The sequence below is a fragment of the Chelonoidis abingdonii genome, chromosome 2 (assembly GCF_003597395.2).
Source record: "Chelonoidis abingdonii isolate Lonesome George chromosome 2, CheloAbing_2.0, whole genome shotgun sequence".
Classification (NCBI taxonomy): Eukaryota; Metazoa; Chordata; order Testudines; family Testudinidae; genus Chelonoidis; species Chelonoidis abingdonii.
The window spans coordinates 89054225-89081582 of NC_133770.1; the positions used below are offsets into that span (position 1 = coordinate 89054225).

At 44.7% G+C, this 27358-nt stretch overlaps 1 protein-coding gene across 42 annotated transcripts in view; it reads right to left on the minus strand.

Moving 5' to 3' along the window:
• Nucleotides 1-27358, minus strand: part of CLASP2 (cytoplasmic linker associated protein 2) — a 282910-nt gene that overhangs the window by 91775 nt on the left and 163777 nt on the right. For 27 of the 42 annotated variants that reach the window (XM_075062549.1, XM_075062545.1, XM_075062542.1 and 24 more), the window contains 4 exons: nt 19753-19808; nt 15792-15965; nt 9545-9568; nt 591-608 (listed from right to left, as the gene is read on the minus strand). In XM_075062549.1, the coding sequence (XP_074918650.1) occupies nt 591-608; nt 9545-9568; nt 15792-15965; nt 19753-19808 (272 nt within the window). The remainder of the gene's footprint in view (nt 1-590; nt 609-9544; nt 9569-15791; nt 15966-19752; nt 19809-27358) is intronic. The other 15 variants (XM_075062551.1, XM_075062547.1, XM_075062557.1 and 12 more) reach the window with 2 other exon arrangements.

A 27358-nucleotide genomic window follows, 5' to 3' on the forward strand; every position in this document is an offset into this window, starting at 1 on the left:
ATTTTTCCCACTAATCGTAATGAGGTTTCAGGGCACGTAACTGTGTACAGAATCTGGCCCAGAGAGTATAGGAATATAGTACACCACCAATTTGGTTGATGTTGAATTATCACTAAAGGCCTGATTTAATTTCCAATAAAGTAAAAAACAAAATCTGTTTGAATGTTATGAGGCAAGCATACTGATTGATTCTCTGGTGCTAGCATAGAAAGGTTTTAACAATACATTTTAAAATGTTCTTCCACATTTCAAATAGATAATTAATAATAGCGCCTGCTTCCTGAGAGAGTGAGCACATCTGATCAACAGATGAGTTATTCCTAATTAGTTTATAATTTAAAAGATAAAAACATAATACTCCTGTAATTTTATAGTAAAATGTTAAGCAATGACATTTTTAATGAAAATCACAAAGCAAAAAAATTAACAAAAATAGTACTTCAATAACCAAAATATTAGATGCGAAGCCAAATGGAATGACGCCCCCAACCACCACAATGAGCTAATTCTACTTCTAGAACATAGTTTGTGTAAATGAAAACATGAAGATGAAGTATTTGCTATTCTAACAGAAGATTAATTTTTCTTACCATCTTCAGAAGCTGTTCCTAAACAGAAAAAATAATAAAACAATGATATTCCAAACAGCACTATTCTTTGATTCAATTCCTTTTAATGAGAGACTACTTATATGAAATTAGAGTACCTTGACAAAATGTATTTATTATTTAAGAATGGATCTTAACCTCTGCTTTCTTGCATTGCAATTCCATCATTAAACTACAGTGGAAAGCCAAAGGGTACATTGTGAACTGACTGTAGAAATACATAATGCACTGCTGGACCCCAAACTTTCTTTGAAAAACCATGGGAATATCAAAGTAAAATGGAAGTTTTAATCATGCATGTGAGTTTAAGGCAGTTAAATAGCATGTCAAGAACAGACTTTGTTACCAAGCGTATTACTACAACCAACTGCTAAAGAAACCAGGCGACAGATGCACATAGTGCACATTTGCATATAGAATTCCAATACAAGCTCCAGGTTGAAGTAAGCAATACAAACCCAGTGCATTAAACACAGGCAGAGAGAAGCTGATTGAAGATGTTAGAAAGGAGGATTCATTCAAACAAAGTTCAAACTGACGCCTTAAAAAATGTACACCCTTTTAGACCAAGTCCTGCTTTGAAAAGTAAGCTGTGAGAAAAACAAGGTTATTGAAAATGGGTCACAGCTGGAGTGTTTATGATAGTTTAATGAGGCAAAGTATACACATACATGACAGATTTGACAAAATCTGAGGTAAAACACACATCAGTGTTCTGAAAACCAAAGAGTGGGAAGAGGAGAAAAGCTGTCCAAGCACTGTTTCTCCACCCCGTCACTGAGGCTCCCTTGAAACCGTGGTCTGTGGATTCAGGAAGTGACAGGATTTGTAAAATATTCCCACTATTGGTCAGTAATTTTTTTTCAAATCCAGTGCTGTTTCTGAATTCTGAGATGACTGTAGTAATCAAAAGCCATTCAGCATCTTCACCTCATCTAGAGGTTGTGGGAGGTTAACCTCTCTGTAAACCTTGCTATAACTGTGCACACTTTTGCCTCTTCTATTCATAGAATATCAGGATTGCAAGGGACCTCGGGAGTCATCTAGTTCAACCCGCTGCTCAAAGCAGGACCATTCCCCAGACAGATTTTTGCCCCAGATCCCTAAGTGAGCCCCTCAAGGATTGAACTCACATTTCTAGACTGAGCTACTCTATATGCTTTATTTACAGCAGGATCACCACTGAAGCCTCAGAAGCTCCAGCTAGTGCAGACTGTAACACTCCTGTCTTTTAAAGTGCCACTCTATCCTAATAATGACTTTTTAAAAAACGCATTGCAAGACTGTCTCACAGTTTTCCAAATCAAGTTTTTCCAGTTTGCATATAAAATTTTTTTTTTTTAAAACTGCCAGCGCTGCAAATTCATCCTGGACTCTTATCAAGTTGTGTTTATTCTATCTTGCACACCATCAGAAGTAACAGAAGTCCTGAAGAGCAAACTATGTCCTGAGATATATCTGCGTAGTCCCATTCTCTTTCACACACCATTGAAAATCCACTGAAGACCACAGGGTTGCACATGTCTACCTGAGAGCAGAACTTGGCCTGCAGAGCCCATATTACTTGTGATGATGCACAAAATGGAAAAAAAAACCAAACAAAAACAAAAAACAGCTTGATTGCAAAAGTTCAAGGTAAATTTGGGATGCTGCTAATTATAAAAGTGATATGCAACCTAATCAATTTTTGATTTGGAAATCAGAGAAAAGAATACAGAACTGTACACTGCTGTTCGATAGGGCAGATAAATACCTTATGAAATTTGGGCTGCTATAAGCAAAAAGTGACATTCACTTACCTGTAAACTGGAGTTCAAGAGGGCTCTGCATACTTTCAATTATCACCTTGTGGCAGCAGCCCTTTTTAGCTGTATCAGCTAGAGTGCTCTCGCATTCCCCCACCACTTGGCATCCCAAAGCACTGAGGGCAAGGCTATAAAGGGGACAGAGCACCCTTTGCTCTTTAGTTCCTTCCACCATATATCCGGAAAACATAATTACAAGAACTCTGACGGAGAGGGGAAAGAGAGTGCAAACTGTGAATATGCAGAGCCATCTCAAAGAACTCCAGTGACAGGCAAGTAACCTTCATTTCTTCTTTGAGTGGCTCCGCATATTCCAACTTATAGGATACACTGATAAGCAGTGCTGATACTGACCTGGAGATGGGAACAGAGTCCTAGTTGAATAAAGACTGAAGTATAGCCTTGCCAAACCCAGTATGCGCTCTAGAAACTAAATTCAGAGGACAATGGTGGGCGAAGATGTGTAAAATATCTGGGTTGCAGCTCTGAAGAGCTCAGCAACTGGCACCAACCTCAGACAAGCAAAGGAAGTAGCCATAGCTCTAGTAGAATGTGATCTGATTGAAGCAGGCACAGGAATTCTCACTAGCATATAACTCAAAGTTACAGAAGCTTGATCCACTGTGAAATAGTCTGGGAAGAACTCGTAATGCCTCATATTATTCTTGGCATATGAAAACAACAGGCTAGAAGTTTTAAATGTGGAAATCAGCTACCACCTTATGTAAGAACTAAGGATCACGTCTAAAGACAACCTTTTCCTTCTGAAACTAAGTAAAAGATGGATCAGTCATGAGTGCATTCAGTTCACTCACTCTACTGGCTGATGTAATGGCAATAATTAAAGCAGTTTTCAGGAATAAATGATGAAACAAACACTTTGGCTATCGCTCAAACAGGTATTTCATCAAAGTGGTGAAGACCAAACCGAGGTCCCAAGAAGGGACGTGATTCTTAGCAGAAGGATACGCATTTGACAAACCTTTCATAACCTTTTTACCTGAAGCATGAACAAACAGCAATCTATCATCAACTTGAATATGATATGTGGAGATGGACGCCAAAGGAACCTTTATTAGGGTGACCAGATGTCCAGATTTTATAGGGACAGTCCTGATTTTTGGGTCTTTTTCTTATATAGACTCTTATAATCCTTCACCCTCATCCCGATTTTTTACATTTGCTGTCTGGTCACCCTAACCTTTATCAATGAATTAGATAGGATCAGGCTTCTTCGGCATCCACGCCTGAAATATAGACCATTTGGACAGTTAGTTTCTAGTGAATTGTTTCCTGGAATTAACCAGTATATCCTGCACAGATGAAGAATACGACAGCTCAAGTGCAGACAGAGTCAAAGTCCGATCACTCATGCCAACAGATGAAGGGTCTGTAGGTCTGGGTGAAAAATCCTGCTCCTCTTCTTGCACAGATCTGGAGACAGACTTCGCCAGACAGCTGAAGGTCTGTGAACCACTGCAGATGTGGCCAAGCCAGGGCAATGAGTATTATTCCTTGCTCTGTCCAGATGTATCTTCCTTGCCACCTTTTGTATCAAGGGAAAAGGAGGGATGGCATACATCAAACCCTTCCCTCAGTGCAGAAAAAAAAGTGCCCAAGACAGACTATCCCTATTTGCTTTGGAACCGAAAAGATGACACTTTTTATGTTGAATCTTGTCGTGAACAGGTCCACAACTGGTTGCTGCCATCTGGAAAAAACAGTCTGAACTAACTGGTCCTTCAGGCAGGCACTCCTACTGAGGCAAAACACAACTACAGTCAGGTCTCGATTTACATGGCATTTTCTTTGAACAGTTTCAGTTACGCACAGTCAAGTAATTGTGACCCTTTATATTTGTACACAGTAGGGATTCTCTTTTACATGGTGGAGCGCTGTCGCCAAGATGCACAAATCAGGGGCGTAGCCAGGACCCTACACTTGGCATAGGTGGGTAATGATAGTGGTTGGGGAGGAAAGTTAGGAGGAATAGGGTGCCTCCCCTCACTCCCTCCAGCCGGCCTCACAGGGGGCACAGAAATATTAGCCAGGGTCCCCAGGCGCAGGGACGAGGCACAGGGGTTTGCACCACTCTGCCCACCTGGCACTCCTGCTGGGGAGCGGGGTTGGGAACTTGTCCCACTCTGCCTGCTCGGAGCTCCAGCTGGGGAGCAGGGTCAGGGGTCTTACCCCACTCTATTCACCTGGCCTTCCAGCCGGAATGCAGGCAAGCCTTCGTGCCCTGACCCTGCTCCCCGGCAGGAGCATCAGGGGCGAGGGGCACGGAGAGGCGCAAGCCCCTGACCCTCAGCAGGAGCCCCGGGAGGGTGGAGCAGAGCGAGCCCCCAACCCCGCTCCCCATATGCAGCACTGAGAGGAGCAGGGCGAGCCCTGGACCCCGCTCCCCAGCTGGAGCGCTGGACAGGTAAAAGGAGTGGGGTGAGTCCCTGACCCCACTCTCTCGCAGGAGTGCCAGGCAGTTGGGCAGAGTGGTGCAAGCCCCTGCGCTCCAACCCCCTGCTGCGGGTGCATGCATGGGTGGCCTCTTGCCAGAGTGTCCATGGCCCCCCGCACGGCTGGCTTGAGGGGGTGAGTGGAGGCGGCCTCAATCTTTCTTGCTTCCCCTCTCCCATCCCGTTATTGCCCACCCTCCTGAAGTCAGGGCCCACCCCACTGCTCCACACTCCCCGGCCTCCCCAGATGAACCCTCAGAGTTCTGACTTCAACAACATGATGATAATGCTGATACTGTATCAAGTTCATCCTTACCATGAATAAACGTTAGTATCTGTACTGTAATAAGTTTGAATGTCATTAATTTCTTTTTAATAAAACTTGTAGTATTATACTGTATCGTATAAATTAGGAAGATCGTCTTGTAAGCCTGGAACCTAAACTCATAGACCCTTAGTATCTTTTTTTTTTTTTTTTTTTTTTTTTTTTTTTACACGATTTCTATTTTTACGGTATTTTTTTAAAAACATAACCACAGTTAAATCGAGGCCTGACTGTACAGTGTCTTCCCCGGCCAAATGTACTGCTACATAAACACCCTGGTGGATGCACCAATTCCATAGCTTTATCACCCATGCAAAAGGGGTGGAGTGAATACCCACCTGTTCGACGAGATAATACACTGCTGACATTTTGTCCACTACTACTTGCATGACCTTCCCTTGAAAGTGAGGGAGGAACAATCTCAGGGTCAGGTGAACAGTTTTTAGTTCCAGTACGTTGATGTGCAACATTCTTTCCTGAGAAGACAAACGTCCTTAAACTATTAAGTGGTTCAAGTGTCCCCTCAACCTTTGGATGGTGCATATGAAATCACTGGATCTGAGAGATTAAACTCCACACCTTTGAGCTCACTGGTCCTGTCTGGCTACCTGTCTAGTGAGGTTATTATGATCTGGGGCACTATGAGCAATGTGCAATATCATCTGCATAGATGAATTTATGGGATTATGTGACCATAATGTCGCTGGTACAGAGACTGAACAGTGCAGGTGCTAAAACAGATCCTTGTGGGATGTCACTGTTCAATCTCTGTGATTTGCTAGCAGATTCACCAACATGTACAGTGAATCTTCTATTACTTGGCATCTTGATGATGACAGTTTGATGATTATCATTAGCTTTCCCATGCCAATTTCAACCAGACACCTTTGAGACATACAGTATCATATGCAGAAGAAAGGTCAATTGATGCTGCCACTGTTTTTAATTTTAACTGCTAGATTTCACAGATTTTATGTCGCTGGTTAAGACCAGTACCAGGCCGTTTCTTGAGGAATTCTGCATATATTCTGTCCATTCCTACTGCTTTCCTGGGCCTAGTATTGAAGAGGCCCTTGTCCGTTTCATCTTCTGTTAAGGGGCAAAAAGGGATGAATACAACTGACACTACTTTACTGAGCAGTAAAGTTTTTGTGGACTTGCTGCCTTACGTTTTTATCCACTGGCACACAGGTGCTGGCAAACAACTATGCAGCAATGCACCTGACCTTACTTGAGGTGGTTTGCAAGCTTCTGCAGCTACCCTGCCTAATCTCTCAAATTCATAACTGGGGATGAAGGTGAGATCCAGGAACTGAAGGCACGTCTCCCCTCTTGTGTGCTATGCACTTCAAAGCCAGATCTGAGACATGCTCCAGAGGTAGAGGGTGGACTAGGGCCGTCACTGTGGCGGAACTCTTCGGAACCAAGGAGGTAGTTGGGGTCAATACAGGAGCAAGGTCTACTGTGACACCAAATCTGATGAGCCACATGGGCTAAACTCCCTCACTGCTGTGATGGGGGATGCGGCTGATCTCCACATAGGAGCCATAACAGTGTTATCTGAAATAAGCATAACCAATAATACTGATGCATTGGAACTGGCACTGCTAACACTGGCAGTCTTGCTCCCATGCTGCTCTTTCCTTGGTGCCACAGCATCTCAGCCTGATGGTCCTTGTTCACAGATACCACTCATGTCCATCTTCCAGGATCTGGAAGATGTAGTTGGAGCCAGTTCTGCAGCTGTGGAGACCCAGTCAGAGTTAGACAATTGTAAGGCATGAGATACTGCACTGGTGAGGGTGGCCAGACTGGTTCTTGACATTTTCTCTATAACTGAGGTGGAGAGATGTGATCACACAGGCCTTGATTTGGACACGTATGTCCTTGGAGGTTTGAACAGGAGAGGCACAGAAACCAAGTCCAGCCCTGTCAGAGGACGTGGTTTTTTGGAACCTGCAGTCTGCTGGAGCCACCAGAGACCACCAGCGCAGAGGTTGGTAGTCCCTGGAAGCAAAGTCTAACCTTAAGAGGGTCTACCCTTAAGGGTCTCCTTAAAGCAGAAGTTGGAGACAAATCTCCCCATCCTGAAGGGCTCTGAGGGTCAGGGTATGGCAAATCAAACACCCAGATGTCAAGAGGCCTCCATATACACACTTTAGGAACATGTCTTCTGATACCAGGGAAATGGCTGGACAGGAAGTGCATCTCTTAAATCAGGTTCCTTTTGCTTCCTCGATTTCACCATTCCTCAGAACTGGGGAAGTACCCTAACTGCTAGTAGGTAACTGAAAGTTAACGCTAACTTTGAAGAGAAAACTCTTGGCTTCAAGTAACTGGAGGGTTCACATCCGTCCTGGCATGTGATTGGAAGGAGCAGCCGTGAGAAGGGCACTCCAACCCTTTTATAGCCTCCATCTTTAGTGCACCTGGATGCCAACTGGAGGGGTGAAAGAGCACTCTAGCTCAGGAGTGGCCAACCGGTAGCTCCGGAGCCACATGCAGCTCTTCAATAGTTAATATGCAGCTCCTTGTATAGGCACCAACTCCAGGGCTGGAGATACAGGCGCCAACTTTCCTATGTGCACTGCTCAACCCCTGGCTCTGCCACAGGCCCTACCCGCACTCCACCCCTTCCCACCCTCTCACCTGAGCCTACTATTCCCTTGCTCCTCCCCCTCCCGCACACCACAAAACAGCTGATCAGAAGGTGCGAGGAGGGAGGGGGAAGCGCTGATTGGCGAAGCTGCCAATGGGCAGGAGGCACTGGGAGCCGGAGGGTGAGCTGATGGGGGGCTGCTGGCTCTTTGGCGATGTACATTGGTAAATTCTGGCTCCTTCTCCAACTCAGCTTGGCCACCCCCGCTCTAGCTGATACTCCTGCAAGCGGATTCCACCTCAAGGCAACACAAATAGGTGCAACATCCATAAATGGGAATATGCAAAGCCACTTGAAGAAGGTCACTTGTACTCCATGATCTTTACTGGCTTACAATTAGCTGCAAAATGCAATTCATGCTGGTTATCCATAATTCTTCAAATGGTTTTGGATTCTGGTATTTTAAAAATCTCTTCTCCTGTGTGCCACCTAACTGCATTTTCAGTGGAGACTTTGGTTCTGGAATTCAATCCCTCCTGAGGTCTGCTAGACTCTGATGGCCTTTACGATTTGGTTCAGAATGAGTGCGTATTTAATATGATTATTTGGTCATCTGACTCAATAATGGATGAAAAGATAGGGATGATGGTAGGGAATGGTGCCTGCTTTGTTGACAGTAGCTATAGTTCTTCATTTTTCTAAAAACAGGGATATACTTACAATACATGTGACAAACGTTTATACAGATTTCAGCATCTTCCAAACCAACATGGCCAATGGTAATATCCTTGAGTAAATATCAAACTCAGCTATTATGGCAAGGCAGGAAACAGATAAAGCACTAGTTATAGCTACTTATTGGAAGCATCTAGCAGTAGCATAGTAACAGTTGCTAGAGGAATGCTGCTTCTCAGAAGGCCTTTTCAATTATGACAGGAGATATAGCTGACAACTAGCCAAAGATTGTTTAATATACAGCTAGAACAAATACTAAAATGCTATTTGAGGGAAAGTCTATAAATTTTTAAAACATTCTGTTAAACATGCTGAGGGCTATGTAATCCACGAACGTAGGCCTACTCAGGAATAATTATCTTTAAAAATAATTAAATTGATTAAAGTTAACAGTGTCTTGTTTAATGTCTCCAAATGTGACTGTTTTAAAATCTAGGTTCTTACAAGAGCACTTTTTACATAATACATCTAATTTTTAAAAGCTCTAAAATATTTTACAATAATTTTCTGTTCCCTTATTGATGTTTATAAAGGTCTTCCTGCAAAAAAGAAATTGACTGACAATACGGAGAAATTGTGAATCCCCTGAACCTCTGAAACACAAGGTATTGCCAAATACACAAGCTTTTCACAGCAGCATATACAAAATTTTCAAGATTAAGTTTTCAAGTTGATGATACTCTAGCTGGCAAAGCTGGCGTCTAAATAAAGAAGGACAAAAACTTCTATTCATAATATGATTGGTTATTATGGAAATAACATCAGGTTTAAGATAAATGAAGTTTCTTTTAAAGCTGGACACATGACATCCATAACATCAAGATATATTGACAAATACAGTAATAATACAAAAGACAACCACTTTAAGACTAAAATTAGTATACAGAGGGGTTAATGAAGACATTTTACATATTGATCAATAGAGGTGTGTCGTACAAACACCAAGTACTTTACATGAAATGTAATTTCAAAAGATGTTTTAATAGGATTAGAAGAGGGCAGACAAAACAAGTTCTTACCATCCATCTTGTCAGAAGTATCCTCTTTGTTGAAAGAGCAAGCAAAGAAACAGGGAAAACTTAGTGTGTTAGAATAAAGACATTCATAACAGAATCATAAAACATTCATTAAAGGAACTATATTAATAGTAAACACTGAAGACATTTGTACATCTAATTCATTTGTGTAAACTCTAGAAAAGTTAGCGGTTCCCAACCTAATGTATGCAAAAAATATAAGATAGGGTACAAGACCCCCCCCCCCCCAAAAGATGTGGAACCTATTTGCATGATCTAGATTTGAGCAAACCCCGGAAGTAAAGGTTATGAACTTTTTCAGGATACATCAATTGCTTGGTGCTCAGCAGTCAATGAGAATTCAAATTAACATATATTTATAGTGTTACTGAACCACTATGACTCCACTTCTCAAATTCTGCCACTTAACTTGAAACCTCAGAGGGGGAGAACGTAGAAATTTAAGAAAAAACAAATAGGACAGCGCAATAAAGGCAGAAAAAAAGGAAGGGCGACTAGTACATACAGTTTGAAGTAATTAAAGATTTTTCTATTCATTTGGCATGGAGTGTGTATTGCAAGAAAAGGAGCACAAAGATTTTGAGTATAATATAAGCAAAATAAAGGCTGAGTACCACTACAATACTTACTAGTGCAGTATTTCTCAAATGCGGCCACCAGAGTTTTTCCTGCAGCCACAACAGCCTCTTGTGCAGAGGTGGGGGAGGGGCAAAGCAGTGGCCCCTCCCTGCAGCACTCAAGGGCAGGCTTCAGCCCCCGCCTCCTCCTCCCTCCACAGTTCAGCCAGAGACTTGGGCGACAGGCTACAGTTCCCCCTCACCCAGTGGCAGCCACAGGACTCTGGCAGCAGGCTTCAGCTGCAGGCCTCCTAAGGTGGGCTTCAGAACCTGCCTCCCCCCAACTTCAGGGCTTTGGGTTTCAGTCTCCCCACAGTAGCAGGGCTCTGCCTGTGGGCTCGGGGCTTCAGCCCACCCCCAACTCCAGCCATGGGGCTCTAACTCTGGGCTTCTGCAGGGCCTGCCTTGCCGGGTGGTGGGGTCCAGAGGCAAGAAGTGGGAGCCTGGGGTCTGAGACCATGGAAGGGAGCTCAAGGCAATGGGGGGGAAGCAGTGGGGCCCGAGGAGGCAGCGGGGGGGCCAGGGGCACCAAAATATAACTGTACATTATTTTTACTATTGAGTCTACAAAAAACTTTACATGAATCAATAACAACCACCTGGACACGTAAATATGCACATTTGTTTGTTTTTCCTAAAGTAATTAAGTATTTTGGGGGAAAAATTGTCAGAGCGGCCACCAATCAGAGTTGGTGACTGCACTCTGAGGCTGCCAAAAAAATTGTTGAGAACCCCTGTACTAGTGAGATATGCATAATCCGCTGAATGTTGCTTATAAGAATGCTAGTAATTTCAGGCCTCAAAGCAGAACTAACCTTAAAATGCTAAAGTCTGGCAGAGGATGTCTTCCTGATTCAATAGCTACAAAAACAAATAAGTTCTAATGCAGTAACAGCACAGGGGAGATCCTTTTTCATCAATAATAAACGAGCAATGACAGGTAGAGGTAACTAGTGACCTGCATGCTCCGACAAGTTGGTCCTGATTTCTACAGTTACTTTAAATTAAAAAAAAAAAGTTTATAATTAAATATGAACATGAACAACATTCGCCCTGGTATTTATTTTGATATTAAACTCTCCACATGGAAAGATATGGAAACCAAACTGGAAGCAGGATAAGCACATTTGTAGGACATTTCTGGTAAGATGTTCAGCAATGAAATAATTAACACATTTGTCCATTTAAACAATCATTTTAGGTTTCAACAACCCCATTGGGATGAAAGAGACAAAAGGGACAGTTTACTCAGTACTGTTTCATGCTGCCAGCACATTCTGGCATGCTACATTGCTTCAGTTACATTCAGTTCATATTTTTAAGGGTTATCTTCTTAACTAAGAGTACTAGATTACTTTTAAGAGCTGAGACTCTGGGGCACCTTTCTGCAAGGTAGATTCTATGATTAATCCACAGCCAACAAATATATGGGTCCCAGACCACACATTCTTAGCAGGGGCAGGCACATACCACCCACCGTTGCAATAGTTTACATAAGTTTTAGAATTCTGAATCTTGAGACATTCTTATCACAGTCATGCTGCAAGCACAGACCCAGAAACGTAATTTCTTGAAAAACATTTTATTTTAAGAGGTTATTATAAAAAACGCAGGATGAAATAAATTTAAAACATTAAAAAGTAGACAGTATTCTCTTAATATTTTACAGAAGCATAGAAAAGGAGACTTCAAGAGGCTATCAAACCCATCCTCTGCACTGAGGAAGGCCTAAGTAAAACCAGACCATCCCTGACCAATCTGTTCTTATAAACCTCCAAAGGCAGTGCTTCCACAACCACCCTTGGAAACCTAATTCCAGGGTTTAACTTCCTTATACAGTACATCTACACAGCAACTAGACACCCAGGGCTGGACCTTGCAAGCTGACTCAGGCTCATGGGGCACACGATGCAGAGCTATTTAATTGCTGTGTGAACAGTCAGGCTTGGGCTGGACCCTGTGGTGTGGGAGGGTCCCAGAGCTCGTAAGTGTAGCACTCTGCACTTGTCTTTACTGAATTCATCTTGTTGATTTTAGGCCAATTCTCTAATTTGTCAGGGTTATTTTGAATTCTATTCTTTTCCTTCAAAGTGCTTGCAACTCCTCCCAGCCTCGTCTCACCTGCAAAATTGTATCAGCACACACTCCACAACATTACTGCAGTCATTAATGAAAATACTGAATAGGACCAGACCCAGGACTATGCCTATGGGACACCACTAGATACGGCCACTCCAATTTGATTGAAAACCATTGAGAACTGTTTTTTGAAAATGGTTTCTACAGGTTGATTGATATCCACCTTCATCTAAACACGTTTGCTTATGAGAACATTATGTGGGACTGTATCAAAAGCCTAACTAAAATCAAGATCTTGTCTACTGCTTTCTGCCTATCTGCTGCACCAGTAACCCTGTCAAACAAGGTAATTACATTGACAAATCCATTTACTGAATGACTCCTTTTAGTTTTCAGGTCATTAAAGAGCTCTTGATGGAGCCATACTGGCCTCTCACTATTCTTCCTACCTTTAGTTCACATCGGTATAGTTGGCAGTTATGCATTTAATATTGTTTCTATGAGAAGCTGCCAGCTATTTGGAACATAGTGTAAGACCTATTTACAAGGAAGCCACATGTGACAGAGAGAAAATAAAAATATGTATAACCATAATTATATGCTGAGAACAATAAAGAAAAAATATTCTGCAGTAAGTGGTACATTTTTCTTAGTTTCCCCATATCCCTTCTTTCCTTCACAATTCTAATGCTGCTACATTTTCAATTTATAAACACTATATTTTTAAAAGTACAAGGATACCATAATAAACTCAAATACCTCAGCCTATTAGTGCTATTATGATACTACGCAGATTCAGACAGACCATAAATAAGAATGTGATACCACAGACAAAAATAAAAAAATATGTAGAATTTTAAATTATATTTCTTGTGTAAGTTTTCTCTATTAATTGAATCTATTGTTTGGCACCACCAGAACACAAAGAAAGGGCTGAAACAATCTTTTTACAATTATTTCTTGATTATAAGAACTCTTTCTAATTTGCATTACTAGTTAACACCACACTAATCATTCAGAGAAAGAGAATAGTAAAAAATAATACCTATTTCATTTGGACTAGCATATACTCATATTCTGTTTTACCTTTAACCCCTTAAACCAATCTCACAAACAGTATTAACTAAATTCTTTCATCAAACATACATCTCAATGTTCATTTTTTCCATTTTAATCTAAGAAGGTGTGACACACCCTATACACTATTGTAATAATCTTTGTATAATGTATGCCTTGTGAAGTATCATTTGAAAACTCAATTCGCTGGTCATTATTGTCCAGATAAAATGTTTGGGGCAACACTGCATGAGAAGTTATAAGATTCCACTGTGTGGTGTTATTAATATGTCCCAAACTGAGGCTGGCAAACAGGTCTGTCTCAAACAAAGGAACGTGTGCCCTACTTAATTTTCATTTAAGCAGTAAACAGAGCCATCCAGCAGGTAAACAAAAGAAACTGAAACCCTTCCCCATAGCCTTTTGTCTCCTAGTACCCAGCGGGAAATGTTATTCAAAAGGGGAACAGCAATTACAAAAAAGGATGGACAAACACCCCAACGCACCCCTCTTTTTCTCCCTGTCCATCGCATTCACAGCACCAGAAGTGACAAAAGAAGCCTTTGTTGGACTCTGGGAGAAGGGGTGTGACTAAGAAGTTTGGTCAGCGAGACTGCTGAAGGCGTGTGGTGAGAAAACTTTGCTTTGAATTTAACATAGTTTGTTAAGTTAGGCACCAGTTGCATTTTATCTTATTTTTCTTGCAAATCTTTCTGACTTTTATGCTTCATTACTTGTACGTACTTAATCTCTCTCTTTGTAGTTAATAAACTTGTGGGTTGTTGTTTTTTTAATCTAATCCAATATATTTAAAATGAAGTGTCTGGGAAATTCCATTTGGGGTGGAATAATGGATTTTATATAAATCTGTACTGTCCAGGAGAGGACTGGGCAGTATAGGACGTACATTTCTGGGGGGAAATTTAAGACTACGAGTGTGTTGAGGTCACCCTGCATTATAACCCAGGCTGGTAAGAGCCAAGGTGTGGCTGACTGGCTGCAGTACACAGACAGCTGGGAGTGACTTACATGCTGGAGGCTGATTGTGAGCAGTCTCTGAGCTGAAGGCTACAGCAGAAAACTATTGTAAAGGCACCTCACGTTACAGGGCAGGGGTAACAGAGCTACTCATGAGTCTGGATTGTGCCCCAGGTATGTCACAAAGGGTCCAAATGACAGCGAGACAATACTTTCCAGCTAATCAAAGCAAGATTTAAAGAATATGTTGGAACGAGTCCCAAATGCATTCACTAAAAAATAGCTATGAAACTAACAGCATGAGTAAATCCTCGTCCCAGTCATTTCCCTGCATACAACTGCCAGCATTTACCCTCTTCAAAATGTGTGTGTTCTTTTAAACTCCTATCTAGACGAATGAAATATGTAGTCCTTTGTGTTTTCTGAAAGCACAACACTGTTCTAACCAAAATTTTGTTTTTTCTGTTTAAACTTAGCAAAAGACCAAAGTAATCCTTTCACTTTATCATAGGTAAGATAACTTTGTTATTCTGTATCTCTTCCTCCAACACTATTTTAATTTGACCATTTCTCTTTCTTCTCCTGTCTCTACCATGCCTCTTTCTTTTGCTCTTCCCTACCACAATGGTTGTAGAGTTACGGCTAAATCTCAGCCTTGCCCTGAGCCCTGAAGAAGAGCTTGTTGTTGTTGCATCCAGAAGCAGACTATGGATAGATTATGATTCAGAGTTCATGTTTGGAGTTTGCAACAGTTCCAGCATCTAACACCAGAAATGATACCAGTAAGAGACCTCTCCTCAGACTGATATCATGATAGCACTTCTTATGGCTAACAGAAGTAATGTTACTCATCAACAAAATTGCAACTTAGGTGAAAATATACACAGCAATGCTGGAAAACCTAGGAAGAACTCTTCCAAACCAACAATGTACACAGTTGTACAAAACAGTGGCAAATATGGAATACTACAACCATTTTATATAGCTTGAAACACTTCACCATGCCTCAGCTACAAAAGTATTTTAGATTTTTGTTTTTTTTTAAAAATAAAATGGAAATTTGAGATTTCTAATGGTGACTGGTATACTGCCTTGAAAATTGGCAGAAACCATGACTGCTCCCTTCTATTTATCTGCCGCCGGAGATCAAATGAGAGTGTGTCATGTATTTTAAGAGCATAATGAAGACACTCTTTGCACTGGCCTTCTTCCTCAACAAAGGAAGCTCTAAAGGATCCAGAACACCTCCATGCCTCAAAATTAGCTCTCTTAAAATCATCCATAGAAAGACAGTTAAATCAAAAAAGGGAGCCAAGACAGTAACTCCTAGTCAGACAGTACTGATGCCCCTTAATTCAGCACTTGGTGCCTACGTACTACTATGATGAGTGCACCAAATACCCATACACAGCACTTCTCAATAATGGAAGTATTTTTTCATTACCATTTGCTTTCTACGAACTCCAAGAAACAGTTTACAGTAAACCAGGATCTCTCACCTAGTGAAGCATAGGATCCAGGAGGAAGACCAGCAGCAGACAAGCGCCCAGCTCCTGTTGACTGTCCAGCAGCATGCCGTGCCTTTGCACCTGCAGCAGCATTAACATCAATGTCACTGCGGGACCTCTGCAGTGTTCCTGGACTTGGAGCAGTCTTGCTGCTACTTCCTGAAACTAAAAAGAGTAAAGATGGTAAAATTAAGTCCAAATTAAGCCCACTTATTATCAAAAGTTTGGTTAAGATTTTCCATCTCTATCCATTATATGGTCTTATAAACCATAAGGTTAACTTGATTCAATACATTCAATACAATCCTATATAAGATAAAATATAAAGCAGTAGTCCCCAACCTTTCTGTTGCTATAGCATATCCATGTTCCCAGAAGAGTGTGGTAGGTGCCAGATGACCAGCCGCCAAAATGCTGCCGAGAACCAGTGTCATCAAGAAGCGTCGCCGCAGAAATGCCACTGAGAAACAGCGGCATTTCGGCACAATGCTTCTTGGCATTGCCGCTTCTTGGTGGCTGGTTATCTGGCGGCCGCGCTCCTTGGCGGCAGGTTGTCCGGCAGAAGAGTTCCCTTTTCAGTAGGTGGGTGGACATAAATGCCCTGGAGGGCGCTATGGCATGCACGGGCACCACACTGGGGACCACTGATATAAAGTAACTATATTAACAGAAGGCTAAGGTTGCAAAAATCAAGCCCCCCAAAAGGTACTAAAATGACAGAATTGTGGTTGCCTGTGCAACCTTAATTCGGACCCGCTGTGTGCAGGTATTACGATATGATCTTCAATTACAGAATAACATACTATTTTTTCCAGTAGGACCCCGGCCTCATTCAGTGCATAGAATAGACAGTGCTCACGGAAGGGAGATCATTCGTTTCTTTTACCTTCCTCATTCAATGCATTGTCCCAGGCCTTATTTAATACACACCATTCCATCTTCCAACCCCATGAACGAAGTACAAAATCATTAATTTCCACATAAGCAGTTCTGTGGTCTATTCATCATAGTATCCAAGTGCTTTATAAACATTAATTTATCTTCACATTATCTGTGAGATTAGGTGGTATTATTTTTTCCAGTTTACAACTGAAGAACTGAGGCAAAGAGATAAGGACAAATTTGTCCACTTATTTAAAATGCCCAACTTGATGAAACCAGGACCAGATTTTTAAGAGTACTTAGCATTTTTTTACCACTTTATATGTTCACAGCACAGCTCTAGTTCTCTTCAGTTATGGCTGTGAGTGCTCAGCATTTCCGCAGTCGCAACCCTAAAGTGCATGCTTAAACACGGCCTCTTTATGGCCAATTCTCAGACCATAGCCATTTTGTTTTAGTAAAAGGACAAGGTGGTCTCCATTTTGGGTCAGATTCTTGTTCCTTAAAGGAAAGCCCCAAGGTGTCGTGTGCATAACCCTAGCGTGCCGAGTGCATGCTGTGAGCCGTATACAGACATGTAAGCATGTCTCAAACAAAGAAGTAGCGTGCTTGCCAAGTACAGCTTCTGCTAATGTAGAAGGCTCCTGCCCGGAACCTGGAAGGCAAAGGAGCTAGGGGGCCAATCCGGTATCAACATACGTAAAAGGGAACCAATCTGAGACTGACGGGAGTAAAAGCCCCCAGACAAAACTATGTCTCACGCCAAAATCGGGAGGAACTCCCGCGTGTCAGCTGAAAGGTCTGATCACCCTGCCAGCCAGGGAATCTCTTCCGGATTTTGCCGGCTCGGGTCATGTTGTATTAAACAAGACCATCTCCCCTAATTCGCTATGCAATTGATGTTTATGCTGCTGGTCAGCTGTTTTTGGAGTGTGGCATGTATTTTGTAATTTCAGCAAATATTTCTGCTCTTGCCTAACTCCTCCCCCGTCTCTACCCCCCTTTTTTGTTTCTTGCGTTTACTTCATTCTGTGTATAAGAAAAACAGTTAATTTTTTTTTCCTTCTTCTCTTTTATAGCTTATTTATTGGCCTCTCCCTAGCCAAAATGTAATCTATTCCCATTGTTAAAATAAACACAGCCATTTGGCTTTAAACCAACTCTGTTGTGTCTTATTGATCCTCCCCCATTAAAACTCTACTCAAACCTTACGTGTCACAGATATCTGCAAATCATACTGGTGAGTCTTACTTAAGTTTGGCATCCAGAAAATGAGAAACACAGTTAATGGCCACCTGTAAAAAGGTGTGGTTTAAGTGATTTAGACAGCATCAGATAGGATTTCTGTGACAGAAACAGGGATAGAATTTGATTTTCTGGGGCACAATTCAACTACCTTGCCTATAAGACTATCCTTTCTCTTCCTGTAGTCTCCTGCCTCACTCAAAACACCCTTCCAATTTCTGCAATAGATTAAGCAAAAGTCCTAGAGACAACAGTCTCATTGACGACACAACCCTGACTTATTCCCTGATCAGGTCCATTTTGCTCACTGAATGATGCAGCAGTCCTGTATAAAAGAATAGTATAAGATTCTTATCAATGCATACACACAAGATGGTGAATTAAGGTTGCACAGGTAACTTCAATTCTTGCATTTAACTACCTTCTGAACATTACAGTTTCAACTTAATAGAGGATAGTGTTTGGAGTTGTTGTTTTTTAAAACACCTCTACCCCGATATAACGCTGTCCTCAGGAGCCAAAAAAAATCTTACTGCGTTATAGGCGAAACTATGTTATATCGAACTTGCTTTGATCCGCCGAAGCACACGGCCCCACCCCTCTGGAGTGCTGCTTTACCCCGTTATATCTGAATTTGTGTTATATCGGATCGCATTATATTGGAGTAGAGGTGTATATTTATTTATTTAGGAAGTTTAAGGGATTTACAAATCATGGTCATGTAAATATCAGAAAAACGGATAATTACAACAGAGAGTTTATTTATCTTTTTTTGTTTAGAGAAATTATGCAGCAATATAATCCTCAAATCTCACTAACAGAATGTTACTTTATTATAGAGTGAACCTCCTTATACTATCCAGGATGTGTTATTTCTGGTAACTTTATTAAACTGAGTGAAACTACTGACTGTTCATATTTATCAAATCAGGTGTGTCTATCAAATATTAATATTGAAACAATTGGCAGGGGTGCATTTTTTTTTTTGTAGGCAAATGTACTTTGAGCAAATTCTGTCATGTTGAACCACCAAATTGATCCCCCACTTCTCAGCTCCTGCAATCCTCTCTGCAGTCCAGTCAGACTCATTTCTCTTTCTCCTCATCACTGACCCTCCCCGTTCTCTATCCTATGTCTGGCACCCAACAACCAGAAGGGGCAACTGCAGGAAAGGTCTCGCTCAGCCACTACAGTCCCACACTAGAGCATACCCAGAACAATCCTCTGAGAATTTACTTGCCAAACTCTAACATATTTCTATTGAGCAAGGAAGAATTGAGATTTTTCAAAGGCTGAGAACTTGGCCAAATTTGGGTGAATTTTCATAGGGACAAAAAGGTACATCCCTGACACCAAGGCTATCCTCTTGCAAAATTTCAAGTCCCTATTCCAAAGCACAGAGGCACTAGAGCTTCTCTATTATATAGATTTAGGATTTTTTTTTTTTTGGTAACGGAAAAAAATCCTGTATTTTTCTTTAATCTTGTTCTCTGAACCGGCTGAACTATTTTAGCTGGAAAATAAGTTCCATTTGAGGCAGGCACCCACCACAGAAAATTTCAGCCCCAAAAGCTGAAGTATGGTACAGTCATATATAACAGAAAAAACAGGGTCTTACAATGGAAAGTGATAGCAGTCTTAACTATAAATGGAACTGGTATCAACGCATATAATAATGCAATTCTGTATCAGAATAAACAGAAAAATACAAAAAAAATCTTAAATTATGGCTAAGTCTAATTTAAAATATGAACATAATTTTCTAGATGGTCAATTTGTAAGAAACAAGTCTATTTGTGTGTACTGTATAGCAATGAGAGCATACCTCTGCCAGCTATACTTGCTGGGCTGGCTGTGGACCATTTAGAAGATAAAGGACGACTGAAAGAAAAGTGAACAATAACTACATTAGTAAGATAAATCTCAACTGGATCCAAAGAGCAAATTATACATTATGAAAACACTTTGCAGTCCTGCATCTTTTTACTTCCATTTTCTATTTCTACTTTCTGAAGTTTATTCAGGTAACACAGATACTACACAGAATGACCAATACAGCATGCTAATCCTAATACATCACCTGCTTTTGCACATTATAAAATTAATTCCTTGCTATAGTATTATTTAATACTTTGGTGACTGCAGACATAATAGAAACCCTTTAATATAAACTGCAGATGTACAGAACTATCTAGTTCCAGCCAGAAGCTTGAGAGAAACATGTTGGGTGCTGACGGTGGCTCAATTCTGTTTCTTTTGCTTTGCTTTCTAGACCTCCTCACACATAAACCCCACTTAAAAAAAAAATCTCTTCTGAACCTACTCTCTTCTCCAACTCTTGTTCTACACTTTCTTCCAATCCTGCTCCCAATATTCCTACACAATGTATCTTAAATAGTTTGGGAGTTACATGGCTCCCAACACACAGATGTAAAGATACTACCCAGCAATGTTAAGTCCTTTCGTAAGATTCTATCTTATCCACAATTCAATATTCAGTCCACATGCAACCCTTCAAGTTTCACGAACAAATTACAAATCAAGTTCCTAGTAGAGATCATGCATTAGCTTAAGCAAAGGGTAAGCAAACCATCTGTGAAAGTACATATTCGTTGTTGAAGATAGTGCTGCCAACACCGTTCCCTATAAATTTCTATTTAAAAATGTTTATATAATTACAAATGACATATTGCAGCTAAAATTTGGAATAGATAAGGGAAGGGACTCAATTTTTAAGGCTACTAGTTAAAAGTATTGCTACCAAAAAATTAACTTTTCAGTGTTGGGGGGGAAGCATTCTTTCTACTCCTCTTTGGCCCACAAACAAAATGAAACTGAAAATCAAGTTAACTCATTTTGGAAGATCACTAATCTAGACTAAGGTCTTTACAGTTTTGGTTTCCCCAAATTTGGTATCATAATTCATATTGGTTCTGAGAGCTGAAGTAGTATATTTGTTTTCCACACAGATTTCTATTGTAGCCAATACTAGATGTGATTTAAGAACAGAAAAGACGGTTACTCACCTTTGTAACTGTTGTTCTTCGAGATGTGTTGCTCATATTCATTCCAAGTAGGTGTGCGCGCGCCGCGTGCACGTTCGTCGGAAGAATTTTCCCCTAGCAACACCCGGCGGGTCGGCAGGCGCCCCCTGGCGTGGCGCCTTTGCGGCACCGTATATATGCCCCTGCCGACCCGGCCGCTCCTCAGTTCCTTCTTACCGCCGACTACCTCCAACAGTGGGGAAGGAGGACGGGTTTGGAATGAATATGAGCAACACATCTCGGAAGAACAACAGTTACAAGGTGAGTAACCGTCTTCTCTTCTTAGTCCAACGAGTGCTTGCTCAATATTCATTCCAAGTAGGTGATCCCAAGCCTTACCTAGGCGGTGGTGGTGGTAGGAGTTTGGAGAACTGTGGAACATAGAACAGCCAAGCCAAGAGCATGCATCATCCACTGGATCTGTTGAAACCAAGGCGTAATGAGGCAGACAAGGTCGTGCACCGACGACACACGTGGCTGCACGGACATATGTCTTGTATAAGGCAACGCGGGCTAGGAAAGGCAATAGAGGAAGCTTGTGATCTTGTGGATGTGCAGTTACTCGTCCTGGAGAAGTGTGCGAGCTAAAAGCCATCAGCACGTTTTAAAATGCAGGACGTCACCCAGGATGAGATTGTCCCTGAGACGAGACGGGTGACCTTTCATCCTGTCTGCAAAACGGCAAAATAAAAAGTTGGAAGGTTCTTTCGAAAGGCCGGGTGCGGTTAATGTAGAATGCCAGCGCTCATCGCGAACAATCCGAAGTGAATGCAAGCTCCTGCTCCTCGCGGGATGCAGTGTTAAAGTTTTAGGAAATAAAAATACCGGGAGGAAAAATGTCTTGCGTCTAAGAGGTGGAAGGGAAGAGACCACCTTGGGCAGAAGAGCTGAATTGCGGTCGGCAGGCTGCACCTTGTCTTTGTGAAATATCGTGTACGGTGGGTCCGCGGAACGAGAGCGCGAAAGCCCAGAGACTCTCCTGGCCGATGTAATGGCCTACACAGGAACGGCCACCTTCCACGATAGAGACAGGAGAGAGCAGGGTCGCCAAAGGGTTTCGAAGGCGAGGGACCATTAAGTTTTTGAAGAGGACGAGGATTGAGGTTCCAGGAAGGGGGCCCCCGGGGGGGCCCCCCCGGGCGGAACCTGGGGGTACAGAAGGCGCTCTACAGGCCCTTGAGGAACCTTAGAGACAATCGGGGTGAGAGAACAGGCGAGGAAGAGCCTTCTCCCAGCGAATGAACCGAAAGAAATGGCAGCTAGGTGAACGCGGCAAGGAATGAGAGCGCGAGGCCTTTGTTTTAAAGGTGCCCATAGATACTGCAAGATCATGTGGATGGGAGCATGTGAGAGAGGTCGAGGCTGCTGTTAGGTCGCAGTAGATTTCAATAGAGTTTGGATGGAGCACGGTTGTTTGGTGATAAAGCCTTGCGATTTGACACCAGGAAGAGAAACCCTCTTTCCATTTGCCAGGTAGGTAGCCCTTTTGAGGCTTCCTGCTTTCAGGAGAACCTGCTGCTGGGTCGGAACGCGCAGCCGCAGAGCCAGCCGCCAGGAACCACGCCGTCAGGTGGAGAAGGCTGCGTGTTTGAGATATTAGTCTGTGTAGGGCCAGGAAACGGAATGGCTATGGACAGGTCCAGCGGTGGTTGTACCACTCCTGTGCTGGCGAGGCCCTGTGTAGCGATGTGAGGATTACCGAGCCTTGTCCATGCGCGCTTTCACCAGGATTTGTGACCAAGTGGAACGCGGGAGATATAGGAGGTACAGGTGTTCGACCAAGAAGGGATGGCGAGAATCGATCTGCGGGCAAGACGCGGAAGGAGCAGAACCTGGGGCACTTTCGGTTTGCGTGGGGAGGCGAAAGGTCGATCTGGGGAAACCCCACCTCGGAAAAGGAGAATGGGGCATGTCCCGGACGAAGGCGCACCTCATAGCTAGGAAGGACCTGCTGAGATGTCAGCAATACGTTCTGGATCCTGGGAGGAGGCAGGCCACCAGTCCACACCGTGGCGTTATACAAAATTCCCAGGTGGCAATAGCACCGTCCCAACAAAGAGGGAGGGACCGGGTCCCTCCACTGCTTTTATATAGTGCATCGCGGTGGTGGTTGTCCGGTGAGCATCTAAAACGCAACGTCCTCGCAGATGAGGGAGAAAGTTGAAGCGAGGCGGACCGCTGCGCAGCTTCCGGACGTTATTATTGTCAGTGATGAGCTCCTGATTGCGACCAGAGACCCTGTTGCTGGTGCGAGTCACTGAGCCAGGGAGGATGGCGTCGGTGTAAGGACATGGATGGTTTGCGCTGGAATGGACGGCATGCCCGATACGAGGGAGGGTCTTGCCACCAGCGGGGGAGAGCAAAAGGTTGTGAGTGAGAGTGACCGATGGTCATGCATGTACCTCGAGAGATCGATAAACAGAGGCAACAAATTTGAGGGGGCGGGCGGTTGGAGTTCTTGTAACAGGTTGCAGGTGCGCGCCATTGGCAGTAGGCTGAGACCAAACCGAGCCGAGGTCGTGTGGGAGCGAGCTAGGCCTCTATGCAGAGGTATCGCCTGGCATCGGGAGGGAGAGCAAGTGCTGTTGCAAGAGTGGAGTCTAGAGAGCTCCTTATGAAGTCTAGTACCTCTGCAGTTGGTAACCGGGTATGCATTGTCGAGTTGATGCAGAAGCCTAGAGTTCGAAGCTCTGTTATGACGCTATGTGTGTGAGCGAGCTGAGTCTGACGACCCGCGAACAGCCAGTCTCCAGGTGGGGAAGACAGTATGCCTCGTCGATGCGAGGAAAGCGGCCGATACCGGCTACTTTTGTATACGCGGCGGGCGAGCTAAGGGCGAAGGGGCAGACGTGATTGAATGTGGCCGGTCAGTCCGTACCAAAGCATAAGGAAACGTCTGTGCGCGGTGATCGGTAGATCGCGATGAAAGTAGGCGTGCTTTGTCGAGGAGCAGCGAACCAGTCCCGGTGTCCAGGGAGGGCTGAAGTAGGACCCCGTAACCTGCGGCGTTCACTTCAATTTTCCGAGGAGTTGGAGTCGCGTCGGATCTGGAGTTGGGTCGAGCCCTTCTGACTTGGATTAAAAAGTATGCGGAGGTAAAACCCTCCCCTCTGGATTTGAGGCATCATTCTCTATGGCTACTGATTCGGAAGCGCGCGACCTCTGGTACGGAGAAATGCGCGTGAGAGGGGTCCTGAAGACGGGACGGGCCGAGTGGTGGTGGAGGGGGGTGCATAACTGGAGTTTGGTAGCAACTCACGTATGGCGCAGAAGCCCCACGTCGAAGTTGGCGGGTCACCGGGAGGAGGGAGAACGGGGGTTTGAAAAGGAAGGGAGCGGAAAGGGGAGGTGCTGCTGCTCTCGACCGCACTTCAAATTTTGTTGTTAGGTCGGCGGTAGTTTGGCGGACCCATTATTTTTCCCCCTTGGGAACCAGACTGTCGTCTAACGGTTCCATCGGGCCCGTGTCTATTAAAGTCTTGCGGAAGGCGTGTTGGGTTAGGGTGCGGGCTGCGAACGGAAGGACCGTTCTTTGGTTGCGGCGTGTTGCATGCCTAAGCGAGGCATGATAAGGCGGTTGTCTTTGGCTTTGGAGAGTGGGTCCGTGTTCTCCTGAAAAAGCGGGCCTTTGTCCGGCATCGGAGGGATGGAGGTCATGGATCGTGTATTGCTAGGGTTTCTGGCGGCAATCCAGAACCTGCAACACGAATCCTCCTCATTGTTACTCTGCGCGACGGTCTAGCGCTGAGTATCGCTGCGCCGTCGAGGAGGCGTTGCAGGGAGTTTAGCGATCTTTTTGCCTTCCTCAGCAGGCTCTTGGAACTCGGACGGGTTCGGGAGTAGAGCTCAGGAATTGGCATGGACTGCAGGATGTTTAAAATTGTATTGTTGAGGAGGCTGTTGTTTGGCACCCGCAACTGCGACCCCCTGGTCGAGTACACTATGCGTCCAGCAGGTCCATGGTTTGCCTCCTCCGCGATTTTGAGGGCGTGGTGGGGCTGGACTGGCATGGCGCTCCTCTCGTTGAACAGATTGTACACCGGGAGCATGGTAGGAGGATGGGTTGTAGAGTACTTGGTACCTTTAGAGGGCACAGTTACTTCTCTCACGCCCTGGCGTTGGATAGGGCATAGACCGCTCGGAACTGCCATAGTTGTGTTCGCTCTTCGTTGATGAGAGTGATTGAAAGGCAGAAGCGACCCGTTGTCGGAGCATACTGAGGAACAGAATGTCCCGCGGTGTCCTCCACCTCGGGGACTTCTATACTGCAGGTTATGCCTCAACGTAAACGCGGCGGGCAGGTCCTTGAGTGGCGGCTAGGTTTTGATTGGGCGGCCGAAGTTGAAGTGGACCGCCACGCCTGTCTGGCGAGGAAGGAGGACGAGGAGACCGGTGACCACAGGGTCTCCTCGGTCTGTTTCTAGAGTGGGGCGATGTGTGGGGTTTGCAGGGTCCTGGGTCGCCGGTAGGGGCGTCGTCTCCTTGGCGGTGGCACGGTGATGAGGGCCTCTGGTACGCACGGGGGAAGTCGCAGGCTGGGCTGAACCACATGGGATCACCTTGGCCTTGATATGGCAAGGTGTGCAGAGGCACTGCGGCGGCTTTTCCCAGACGTGTGTTCTCGGGGTTCCAGCATCCCATTTAGAGGGGCGCTGTTGCAACGCGATGAGACCGATGGATGCCCGTGATGGCAGTGGAGGCAGGATGTCCATGGGACTGGTAACTTGAACCTCGCGTTGTTGTGCGAGCGGCATGCGGGAGTGTACGTGCTGGGACGAGGACCGGGACCTGGACCAGGCCGGTGCAGGACGGTATTCGACCGGACCGGGGACCTGCGACCAGACTGCGTGCGGGAGTGTAGATGCATAGCGTCGTACGGTGAGATGGGTGCTCCTCGGGTATCGAGACCGGTACGAGAGGTGCTAGGTCGTCGAGGGGGGGTAGCGCGTCCTGTGACTGGACCTGGTGCGCGCGAGTAGTCGTACGGCGCCAGAGAAGCGCGTGCTACTGGGGATGGGACTGCGACGGCGCGGTCTGTGACGGAGACTCGGCTGTGCGACGGAGACCGGCGGTGCGTCGATCGCTGGAATCATGACGGTGCCGGTTCACTTTCGGGGGAAGCGGTTGAAGAATAGCCGGTCTTCTTGTAGACGAGATTACCGCCGGGTGGTTGAGGCAGGGAGAGGCGTTCAGTCAGCGCTGGTCACTTCCTCGCATCGCAGAGGGTTTCGGCCGTTATGGGGAACAGAAGCAGTCGACCAGGGATCCGCGGGGAGCTGCTCTGGCCGGACTCACGGGCTCGTTGCCTGGCGGAGTCGGCGGGTGCTGGGAGACCGTGGTGCGGGCAGATTGGCGGATGCCACACGCAGCAGGTTCCCTGTCAAGGGCTGCGTGTTTAGCAGCAGCGCAGGAGCTTGGACTTCTTTCGCCTTCGCGAGGAGGGTTGCCGGCCGACTTCTTGCACCGGAGATGGTGGCTGCCGCCGGGTGTTTTGGCGGTGCGGTCGTCTCCGGTGCGATGTTGGCATTCTGCCATGGTCGGACTTCGGTGCGCTCGGTTCGGGGTGCTGCCGTGTCGTCAGGGCGTCTCCATTAAGGAGCTGCTTTAGGCGCGCTCCCGTCCTTTTTTGATCTGAGGGTCGAAGAGACTTACAGATTTTTGCACTATGTGCGTTCCAGGGGGGGCTCCCCGCCCCCCCCCAGGGCCATTTTGTTCAACGCGAACAATCGTTGGGGTCTGCTCCCATTGGCATCGGCCGGTGGCAGGCCGAGCACTGTTTGAAGCCCGGAGAGCCAGGCATGAGCCCGGGTCCCGGGAGGGTTGAGGAGGATGAAACCTCAGCCCTCTAACTATATACAAAATTACACTAACTACTACTATTAAGACTAAGAATTAACACTAACTACAACTATAAGTATAAACTAGAGAAAAAACGGGTTGAAAGCTAGGGAAGTGGAGGTCAGCAAGCCGCACTCCACTGTTCCAATGACCGACACGGGCGGTAAGAAGGAACTGAGGAGCGGCCGGGTCGGCAGAGGCATATATACGGTGCCGCAAAGGTGCCACGCCAGGGGGTGCCTGCCGACCCGCCGGGTGTTGCTAGGGGAAAATTCTTCCAGCGAACGTGCACGCAACGCGCGCACACCTACTTGGAATGAATATGAGCAAGCACTCGAAGAAGAACCTTATATGTTCAGGATGTCTTCCATAATTTGAAGGATAGAACTTCTACATACTACTATTTCCATCACCACATGCTGCTTCTATTTATGAAGAAAGGCCAGTCCTTTTCCAATGAGGCTTCTAGATGAAGGTAAGTTGTACTTATTGAGGACAGCAGCACTGTCCTGCAGCTAAGTGCCAGTTTCAACTTCATTTTGGCAATTA